This window comes from Tetrao urogallus (genome assembly GCF_951394365.1).
Source record: "Tetrao urogallus genome assembly, chromosome: Z".
Classification (NCBI taxonomy): Eukaryota; Metazoa; Chordata; class Aves; order Galliformes; family Phasianidae; genus Tetrao; species Tetrao urogallus.
In genome coordinates, this window is record NC_136816.1 from 57,233,353 (window position 1) to 57,244,980 (window position 11,628).

At 41.2% G+C, this 11,628-nt stretch overlaps 1 protein-coding gene across 1 annotated transcript; it reads left to right on the forward strand.

Annotated features, from left to right (window-relative positions):
- Positions 1–1,902: 1,902 nt before the first annotated feature.
- PLK2 (polo like kinase 2) lies at positions 1,903–7,158 on the forward strand (the record flags this gene model as incomplete). The annotated part of the gene is made up of 14 exons (XM_079549021.1): positions 1,903–2,139; positions 2,432–2,539; positions 2,709–2,825; positions 3,009–3,138; positions 3,416–3,503; positions 3,923–4,018; positions 4,223–4,421; positions 4,516–4,663; positions 5,075–5,172; positions 5,811–5,934; positions 6,176–6,416; positions 6,520–6,649; positions 6,743–6,853; positions 6,967–7,158. 14 exons carry the CDS (start codon positions 1,903–1,905, stop codon positions 7,156–7,158), a joined length of 2,019 nt encoding a protein of 672 aa, XP_079405147.1.
- Between the last annotated feature and the right edge of the window lie 4,470 nt (positions 7,159–11,628).

An 11,628-nucleotide genomic window follows, 5' to 3' on the forward strand; every position in this document is an offset into this window, starting at 1 on the left:
AAACCTATCTTTAACAATCTCTCCTTTTCCCGACAAAGCCAGTTTTCCTTAAACTTGCTTTTATTTTATTTTATTTTATTTTATTTTATTTTATTTTATTTTATTTTATTTCATTTCATTTCATTTCATTTTAATTTAATTTTTGTTATATGTAGTACCACTCCTTTCCAGTGGAGGGAAAACGTGCACTTCTATTCTGGCTTGCTTCCTCTTCCCCCGTATGTCTCTCAGTACAGAAGATCAAAGCAACTTGGTGACAGAAAACAAAGCACCGTGAAATTATTTTTACATTAAGCAACTTATTTTTCAATTACTTAGACTAATCTGGAAAAATGTAAGTTGTGTGATGGCAAAACTGTTGGCCTGGGAAGCCAACTGGTGAGAGGCTAAGGGAAGAGTTGGCACAGGACTGAGGAGTGAAACCTGGATATCTCAAATTTTTCGTTCTTTCTCTTTCTGTCCCCCATCCCTTTGTCTACTTTCTAACATTACTGTCATGACTTGGAAAAGAAAGGGAGGAACAAAGAGACCTCTATGCAGGATGTGCTGGATCTTAATTGCAGATTGAATGGGCTGGAGCTTAATTGCAGATGGGCAGACTGTGTGGAGTCCACACCATGAAGTGTATGTGCACTCAAGTGCAATATCTTCATAAAGCAGTACTTACCTAGAAAAACTTAAATTTATCTTTTCACTTTTTTTTTTTTTTCCTTTCTTTCTGGGGTTTCTAATAAAACATACATGCTGCTGTTGACACTGTAAAATGAGCGTATATTACTGTTATTTTAAGATCTGAAAGAAGAAATGCCCAGGGAAGGATATCACACTGTTTTATATGGTCATGTGCTCAGATATTAATTTGTACCGATTTTTCTGGACTTCTGTTTTTTGTAAATGAGCAGAAGTACTCCCAGTGTGTACAAACAAGCAAACGCATTTTCAGAAATGAACAGCAACTTTCACACTTTAAAACTTTCCTCTCTTGTGCAACCTTCACTATTTAAGGACCGTTTCTTCTCAAACATCTGTATCAAATATCAGTTTCTGATCAGCAGGGAGAAGTTTTAATGTCAGCTGCAAAGCAGTATCCTGGAAGGGGGGAGAGTGTGCTGCAGGAGCGGCTGCCCTCCTGCCCTCCGGCTGCAGCCTTTCCGTGCCATGCATTGCAGCAACGCAAGCAACTGCTGGTGAGGAAAGCTCCGGGTTGCCGGGAGCAGGTGTCTGGAGGAAGGAGAGAATGGGATGTGAGGTATCTTTGGAAAAACAAAAAAACAAAAAAAAAACAAAAACAAACAAAAAAAAAACCAAAAAAAAACCCACAAACAAACAAAAAACTGCAAACGGGATGAGACCCACTGGCCAGGGCAGCCTGAACGTTCAGTACAAAATGAATGCAGCCGTTCTGCAATCTGACTAACAGACGAGGCCTGCCTTATACGGCAAAAGTACCTTAGAGGTATTTGGGATGTCTGAAGAAACGTCTTTGTCCGTGAAAACAAAACGTCAGTGCTGCCCGTCCCTGTCCTGCTGTCAGACAGCTCCTAGAGCCCGGGCATGTGGCTGGGGAGGGAAGCCTCCTCGTGTGAGCAACGGCCAGGGTAGAAAGGCGCACCCAGCGCCGGCCTTCCTCTCGCCGCGTTCCAGCCGGGGGTGGCTGCAGGCTGCAGTCGCGATGCTCTGAGCGCTGCCCCCGCGGCTGCACAGGGGTTTTACCCAGAGCCGGACAGGACCGTTCTGAGCAGCAGGAGGCGGGGCCGGGCTTCAAGGCGGGGTCGGCCCACTCGGCGGGGCGGGGCTTTCCGCGAGATATAAGGGCGAGCCGGGCACCGCTCGGTGTTGGGAGTACGTCGGGAGCGGGGACTGGAGCGGCTGGTGGGAGACGGGCGGGACGGCGGCGTGGAGATGGAGCTGCTGCGAACCATCGCCTACCCGCCGGGCGGCGGTGGCGGAGCCTCCAGCGCTACCGCCGCTGCCAGGGGCTGCGAAGCTGCTGTGGGGAGGGCCGGCAGTGCCGAGCCGCGTAGAAAAAAAGCGGAGGAGCAGCCCCACCAGCACGCGCACCCTGCCGCCGAGGTGTCCCGGATTATAACCGACCCTACGACGGGGAAGCGCTACTGCCGCGGAAAGGTGCTCGGAAAGGTAATGGCCGGGCCCGCGCCTGCAGCCCTGCTCGGGGTCTCCCTGAGTCTGTCGCGGCCGGGGCCCCTCTCGCCCGTACGGCGAAGCCGTGCCTCCTGCGCCGGTGGGGACCGTGCGGCCTGTGCGGGGCGCAGCCCTTCGGGAGGGGAGCTCCGCACATCTCCGTGTCTTAGCCGGCTGACCTGGCCGAAGGAAGTTACTCTCGTTGACTAACGTGCGAGCTGGTGAATGACTCAGTGCGGGGCTTCTTTCCTACCTTCTCTAATCGCCTTTTTTTCCTGTGTTTCTTCAGGGTGGATTCGCCAAATGCTATGAGATGACAGATTTGACAACAAATAAAGTTTATGCTGCAAAAATCATTCCTCACAGCAGAGTAGCGAAACCTCATCAAAGGGAAAAGGTGTGTGTGTGCATTAATGACTTTTTTTTTGTCCCTCAAACTCTCTTTGTGTGCAGGGTTGCCCAACCCTTTTCCTGGAACAACTCCAGCAGAGCTGTCTGCTCTGCGCTTCCCAGGCTTGTGGTCACACGGCTAACAATGCTTTTTTCCTCCTCTCTTATCTCTCCAGATTGATAAAGAGATTGAGTTGCACAGAATGCTTAATCATAGGCATGTTGTGCAGTTCTACCACTACTTTGAAGACAGAGAAAATATTTACATTCTTCTGGAGTACTGCAGTAGGAGGGTGAGCATCACTTGGGAGAAATCTAGCACTTACTTGGCTGTGATCTCTAATTTAACACTGTAGTGTGTAAAAAGTATTTTTAATGGCATCTTTAGCTCATACACGCATTAATTTTCATTTACTTAATGTGAATTGTGTGTGTGAATACTCAGTGACACATCTGTCTTTGTTTTTTCTCTGCAGTCAATGGCTCACATCTTGAAAGCACGGAAGGTATTGACAGAACCAGAAGTACGATACTACCTCAGGCAGATTGTGTCAGGGCTGAAGTATCTTCATGAACAGGAAATCTTGCATAGGGATCTTAAACTAGGTAAGTTCTGTTCCTCGATGACTTCTAAAAATACATACTTTTTCAGCCCTGTCAGCCTTGTATCACTTTAAACTCGTGTGCTGATAGCTTAATTAATAGAATGAGCTTAGTCTATGTAGTGGGAAACTAGAGTGAGGAATGGTATTAAGTATTGATACTTTAAAAAAAAAAAAAAAAGTCTTGGCTGGCTTCTGGCTTTGAATAAAGTGTGACTCAGCACCTGTGGCAAATGCATTCCTGCTTTGCAAGAAGACTAACCAGAATTTCTTTCTGCTAGGTAACTTCTTCATTAATGAGAACATGGAACTGAAACTGGGAGACTTCGGCTTGGCAGCTAGGCTGGAACCACTGGAACACAGGAGGAGGTAGGAGCATTAAAAATAAAAATAAAAAAAAAAAAATGCCTTGTAGTGTATGAAACCAAATTCACATAGAAATGAGGGAGAGAGATTCTGTTGCAAAGGAAGAGATAATTGTGTTGAGATTTTCCCCTTCTAGAAAAGCTTGCTGTGTTTTGACGTTTGCATTCCTCCTTTGAGCATTTGAATAATAGCAAATGCCTCAGGCAGGATACCTGACTAATGGTGCAGATATGAGTCTGCTTTTCCTGTATCATGAAGACACCGTGAAACACGTCTACACTATTAGCATTCATGAAAGTTCTCTTCAGAGTCTCTGAGCTCTTGCCTGAACTTGAGAGTAAAACCTACCTTATGAAAAATAGCTTCTTTCCTCTTTCTGAGCTCCTAACCTAACCTGCCTCTGTGGCCTCTTTGATTTACAGAACAATATGTGGCACACCAAATTACCTCTCTCCAGAAGTCCTCAATAAACAAGGGCATGGCTGTGAATCTGACATCTGGGCCTTAGGCTGTGTAATGTAAGTACTTTGCTGCCTTTGAAATAAAATATATCTGTCATTGGCTTAGGCTTTTAAAAGTTCAAAGGAAATGGATGCAGTACTATGTTGGTTTGCAACCCTTTTTAGATGCTTAACCTAAGTGCAGATAAAATGTTTGCAGTAGTTGCTGGCTTGTGTTGTGGGTGCACAAAATGAAGTTGGCTTTCTTTTATTTTAAAATAGGTACACAATGCTGTTGGGAAGACCCCCATTTGAGACCACAAATCTTAAAGAAACATACAGATGTATAAGGGAAGCAAGATACAGTCTGCCTTCATCTCTCTTGGCACCTGCAAAACACTTAATAGCTAGCATGCTGTCGAAGAATCCTGAGGACCGGCCCAGTTTAGATGAAATAATTCGACATGATTTTTTCGTACAGGTTTGTCTTATCTAGTGTTCTGGCTTTAAACCTTATCTACCCTTACAAATGCACCATGTGGTTTGAAAATTGCTTTTTCATCTCGTTTCCACAGGGCTTTACACCTGACAGACTTTCTGCTAGCTGTTGTCACACTGTTCCTGACTTTCATTTGTCAAGTCCTGCTAAAAATTTCTTCAAAAAAGCAGCTGCTGCTCTTTTTGGTGGTAAAAAGGATAAAGCCAGATACTTTGAAAATCATAGTAAGTGAACTATATTTTTGCTTGGAACTTATCTCTAGGCTATCAGTGCTATGCTAGTAACATACAGCTATGAGATAGCAATGAAGCACCTGTATCTATATCTCTGGTTCTTCAGATTAGGTTTGACCTCTTTATCAATAAGCGTAGATGGCAGGCTGCAACCTACACCAACATGCATAAGTAAATGCTTCTTCTGGCATACTGACAATCTATATGGGCCATCTGTTAGCCAGTTTACTCTCACAGATCTGTGTATAATGGCACTGCTGTTGTTGGAGACTGTGGCTGGCTTAAAAGTACATCTGGAAGGAGACAAACTGCAACTAACATGTTAGGGTCTCTAATGCAGGATATTGAGCAGCAATTCTAGATACATCATCATGACTTTTGTTTTATTTTCCTGTGCTGCAGATAGACTAGCTAAAGAAGATGAAGAAATTTACAAGCTCAGGCATGACTTGAAGAAGGCATCGATAACCCAGCAGCCCCACAAACACAGAACAGATGAGGTAAATACAAACGAAGTTCAAATCAAATCCAGTAACAGTTGGGTGGAGTAGCTATAATTAAGTTATATTTGACTTGGATTTCAAAGCTGAGGCTGTACACAGCATAATCAAGCTTAAATGATTAGCAGAGTTGCTTTAAGAGAGCTTAACCAAGCTTCAATAAAGTATGGTAACCTTCGTAGAGCGACTATCTATTTCGTCTTTTGAGTAATTACAGTATCTGCCTAGCATCCATTGTTCTTGTGTGGAAACTAGTCTGCCAGGTACTCTTTCCCAATATTCCAAATGCAAGGCTTCAGTTCATGATTAAGTAGGCCTTCTTAAAGAATAAGCTGCTGAGTTCTAATTCCTGCGACGTGGTGTTCATGCCTGCTTGCAGCTGTTCAGTCTTCTGCTTTTCTTCCCTGGCAAAATATTAACAGTGTTCAAGGTGTGAACTGAACATTAGAACAATGGAAAGACCTGGCATGATTCTTTGAGCTCAGTCTAGTAGGAGTTCTTCGTACTCTGCAGGAAGATTAACACCAGTTTTCTTGGAACTTATTTCTTGTTGATAGACAGGAGAGCTATGCAAAACCTTGAGTATAAGACTTGGCTAATGTGAACAACAAATGTAACATGTTTGACATCTCTTCTAGGAGATCCAGCCCCTAATCACAACAGTAGCCAAGCCAGAAGCAGTACCAGAAACAAAGCAGATTGGAGACTCTATTCGGATGATTGTCAGAGGAACTTTAGGAAGCTGTAGCAGTAGCAGTGAATGTAAGTACAGCAAAATGCTGTCTCTAATTCTAAATCACACACCTACTTTCTTCATATCTCAGACGTGGAAGCCTGAGAAAACAGCTATTTCCCTCCCCGCCCCGCTACCAACATACTGGCAGTAAAATGTGAAAAGCCAGAAAGGCTAACTGTATTAAAATTACAATCTAGGTAAATTAGGAATTTAGAATTAAAGCCTGCTCTGTGTGGTCATGTCAGTCTAATAATCCCTCTTTTTCAGGCCTGGAAGACAGTACAATGGGAAGTGTTGCAGATACAGTTGCACGGGTATTGCGTGGATGTCTGGAGAACATGCCAGAAGCAGACAGTATTCCCAAAGAGCAGCTGGCAACGTCCTTCCAATGGGTTACAAAATGGGTGGACTACTCTAACAAGTATGGCTTTGGGTACCAGTTGTCAGATCATACTGTCGGTGTCCTTTTCAACAATGGAGCACATATGAGCCTTCTGCCAGATAAAAAGTAAGAATGATTACAAAATAGATGACTAACCTGATAAAACAATTTTAAGTTTGAATTGCCCCATCTCTGACCTCCCTATTTTTTTTTTTTCCTGCTCTTACAGGACAGTCCACTACTATGCTGAGCTAGGCCAGTGCTCTGTCTTCACAGCTGCAGAGGCTCCTGAACAGTTCATTAGTCAAGTGACTATACTCAAGTATTTCTCTCACTACATGGAAGAGAACCTCATGGATGTAAGTTCAGCACGTTCTCAATTTTGAGCTGCAGAAGCGAACCTTAGGCTAAGTGAACTGAGCGCTTAATGTGGTATAAATTTCTTTTCCTAGGGAGGAGACTTGCCTAGCCTAACAGATGTACGCAGGCCCAGGCTTTACCTCCTACAGTGGCTTAAATCTGATAAAGCACTGATGATGCTCTTTAATGATGGCACATTTCAAGTAAGTTTGGTAGCATCACTTGACAAAATGCTTCTACAGTATTTCATTGCAAAACTAAGCAACAGACACTGAGTGAGAAAGTATACAAACAAGAGCTCTCTTCTCTTTTGCAGGTGAACTTCTATCATGATCACACAAAAATCATCATTTGCAATCAGAGCGAGGAGTATCTCCTTACTTACATCAATGAAGACAGGATATCGACAACTTTTCGTCTGACAACTCTTCTAGTTTCAGGATGCTCACTGGAACTAAAGCATAGAATGGAATATGCTCTGAACATGCTACTGCAGCGATGTAACTGAAGGGACTGACTCTGTTAAACCATACGGACCCTCTTGTTCACTGTGAAATCTACAGTGGGGATATTGAAGCAACTAGTATGTTGATAATGGGGATATGTGGTGGTACGAAAACCTGCCTGTCATAGTGTGCTGGGCACACTTCTGTTACAGACGCCTGAACCTACTGTTGGACTAAAATGGTGTGACAAGGAGTTCTTCGGACCATAGTTTTCCTTGCTTCATGTGTGTGTGTTAAAGATATTTTTGACTTGAATTCTAATCAGAGTGTGACATCTTGCTCCCCTGTAAGAGAGCATTTTTGATGGAGTTAAACTGTGAATATGCATCTGGAAAGGGAGGGAAGGGTGAGATCCATGGTTATGGAATAGCTGTAATAAGCAGTTCTGGTTGCTTAACTGAACTATGGCCATTTTTTTTTTTTTTTTTTTTTTTCCAGAAACTACCCACACTTGTGGCTGGCAAAGTGCATTCCTTGTTAATAACTTTTTTATTTATTACAGCCCAAAGTGAAGTATTTATTACACTTTTTTTTTTTTTTTTTTGGACCTTGACATTTTGAATATAATTCTGTTGGAAATAAAGTGAATGGAAAACCTGAAGCACTGATGTCCACTATTTTTACAGTACAACTTAACATCCCTTGCTTCATCTTGCTGTATATCTGGCATGTTTGCATTCCTAAAGCCACTTAAAAACAAATAAAAGAAATTGGCTACCAGTCAGGATAGAAGTGATGAGCTATAGAATTGAACTTGTGTGCATACAAGCATCCATATTGATGAAGCTACAGGATGATGGTGGAGGCACTGGCAGTTACTGTTCTGAGAGAATAATTCAATACTGGGACCAGTACAAGGAGGACCTAACCTGTAGGGCAATCCCATTGCTCCAAAGAGTACAAACATAAAAGCATTTGCCTTCCTAAATGGAAGGGAATGCAATATGTCTATCAATATAATAGATTGGATTAGTGAGGAGTCATGACTCAGTGTGAGAGAAGAATGTCTTCTTATGGCCTGGGTTTATTTTTCTCTACGAGTAGTACAGTACTTAGACCTAAATGCATGCCAATCTTCAAGCAGCTGATACAGCAGAAAGCAGTAGTTCATGTGCAGGGAAGACAAAGATGGCAATCCAAAATAGAGAACAGAGGCTGTAGCATTGATTTTCTTCATCTTGCAACAAGTGTATGTGAAGTGAGTGTTTCACCTATGTTGAATACTATGTATTAAGTGGTGTTTATGTGCTTCTCAAGTCTAGACAGGAAGACCTAATGCTGCTCTTTGGATGGGCTCATTAGTGCAACAGGAGGCAATGATTGATTTTATTCCTGAGAAGCAACGTCTTAATTGGTGCACACTATTGAGCCTTTCCCTCTTACAAAGGAAGATCTCACTTTATGACACTAGCAAACAATTTAGAACACAAAAATTACTTATTTTGTAGTGCTCAATTTATTGAAATAGAAAAAAAACAGTTCTTTTTTGACCGTGTGTGTGTGTGTTGGAGAAACTATGAACTTTTACTGCAATTACTTTAATTTCTTTGAATATTATTGGTAAAAGTATTTTCCTGTGGCTGAAATTCAGGCTGCTGTAAGCAAGTAAGCAAGCTTCATATGCAGGATAATTAAAAGTGGGTATAAAAGACCCAAGTGCTATTGTCAAATGCCAATTGGTTGTGGACAGCTGTAATGCACTTCATTCAATACAGCTAAGTCAGTGAGTTGTCTGTGTGTCAGACATATATGTAGTACCAGAATCTTGGAGTTTTCTAAACCCTTCTGTCTTTCTGATTGACAAATAAGAGAGGCTTTTAGATCAGGATAAGGAAAAACATCCATTTCAAGGTACACTGCCCTTTCCCTAGTGCTTGCTTTAGAAATTGTAACATAAGGACTAGTATCTAGAACAAAAGTTCTGAAATTCTCTCCCAGGGTGGATCAAGTCTTAAATTACTTCACTGTAGTGAAGTAATTGACCTCCTTTACTCAATCACACAATCCCTGTTGTAATTCTGCATTTGAGAAAATAAATGTTAGAAACATACTTGTACACTCCTCCTTATAACACATCCTATATTCTCCTGAAAGTAAGTCCTATGCTGTGGATTTTCTGCCTGTCTGGCAGTGACTCTATTTTTTCTATTGAAAACAAGAGCAAACAAGCAAAACAGGAGCATTTACTTTGGGAGCGTGTGTATTTGAAGGAAAATACAGCAATTAAGGGTGAAAGCTGACACATAGGTTTCCCTAGGCTGTGTGGTGGACCCAGGAAATAACATTGTCACAGAAAAGCAAATACTTTCTTGTACTTGTACGAAAACATACTTATCGAATCTTAAAATACCTTTTTGCAGATGTATCCCAGTACTTGCATAGCCCAGAGTGGTAATCTGCCCAGCAAACAAATCAAGGAAACAATTCAAATAGTTTATTCTTTAATATCAAAATAATAATGCATTATCCAGCAATGCTGCTAGTATCTCAAGTGTTCTGGGCCATTCTGTAATTCAATTAAGGTGTTCTAAAATTAATCCATTTCATTAATTCACTTCAACAACATAGTATATAAGAAAAAAGAAGACATCTTGCATTGTATGTTATTCTGCAATACAGAACAAACTTCCATACATTGCCCAGGCTAGTTATGAATCAAGAAAAAAAAATTCAGTTTCTTTCATTACTTCTGAAAACAATCAGATTGGAAAGTAATCCTTCAACTGTATATTCATAACAATTTCCTGACTGATCAGACGGATTTAAATTCAAGGGTGAATTTTCAAAAAACAATATGTAGATTCTTAAAGATAACTATTAAATCCGTTGTTCTTATTTGTTTGGTGTTGGGATTTTTTTGTCTGTTTTTAAACTCCTTATGCCATATTAGCATAAATAGTCTTTAACTGAATTGCCACAATGTTAGAGCAAAGAGTTTGAAGGAAGAAATTAAATTGCATATATACATAACGTGTTGGAAATGAATACTGTGGTTCATCAGTTTGGAAACTGGCAATATAATTAGCCTCTGAGCTTTATCTGTGTAAATTAACTTCAGCATGGAAGCAAAATTTATTTGAAAGATTCTGCTATATAATATAGAATTAGGCTAAATTTAAACTGTTGCTTGTTTTTTATTCATCTGCCATGTAATTAGCAGAATGAAAACGTTTTATGTTGTCTGTGTTATGCATGTGTGTTTTGAACAGGAGTAAAGTATAATCCAGATTAACTATTTACTGTCCTTTCCTGTTTATTATTTAAAGAGACACCCAAAACTGGCATGATGGCAATGGTTGTCTGAGGATGGTAAAAGTTCCCCGTAACTGGAGGCATTCAAGGCCAGATTGGATGGGGCCCTGGGCAGTCTGATCTAATACATGGTGTCTCTGCCCATGACAGTAAGGTTGGAACTTGGCGAGCTTTAAGGTCCCTTCCAATCCAAAACATTCTATTGTATGATGGATGATTCTATGATTCAGTGATTGGATGATTCTGATTCTGTGCTAAAAATGTTAACGTAATCAACAGTACCTTGAACACTGTTATTGATACAAAACTGGTCCAGGTAATGAGTTACTAAACACTTTTTCTTTGGAACTTAAATGGCAGTAAGATTCTTTATAGTCACCTCCACAAAGGACTTTGGCTGAATGAACTTCCCTGCACTTCATCTTCTCTTGAGGCAAGAAATGAAGATTACCCCATGGTCTGCCTCCCTTGCTTATCTTGAATGGTTCATGAAAGTCACTGCTTACTTTCCACTGGTAATCTCAAAGGCAGCTAAAGAAGGTGGAACAATGATGTTCTGTAGGTGAATGTGTGGGTGTCTTTTCATCTATGGAGACCTGTAGGCACAGGTGAACAGAGAATAGAGGCAGCTGGTATGCAGTCCAAGCTGCTCAGATGCGAAGCCCCTGCAGACAAGGTACTCCCTTTCTCCACGCTAACCCTTCCCAATGATCTCAGCACAACCTCTAGCCTTCTCTCCAGAGAAAACCCCATCTTTCTCCTTACCAATTACATTTCGTCCAGAGGAATATTTGTAATCTGACTGTGGCACTGAGTGAATAGATAGCTCAGACTAAAATTCCTTTTTATACAACCATTTCCATTTAAGGATAAAGTTGAAACTCGGCCCAAAGCCTATTTAGAGAATTACTACTGCTATTACTAGAGATCTCAGTTAATACTTTCTCCTTTCTTGGACATCTCTACTCACCATATCTCTTTTTTTATTCTGTTCTTTTTTTTTTTTTGGAGTTCTACTCTGAAGAATAAACATCGAACAATTTATTTATCTGTATTTAAGATCTTTAGGGCTGATCACACAGCTATACACATCTCAGACAAAGATGCCTCCAAATTTCCGCAGTAATTCAAGTAACATATTTAGAACCCAGTCATTCTGGATGTCTTTTCGGTGGACCATTCTTCTGACAGACTCGATTTGCAGTATTTCACATTAAATG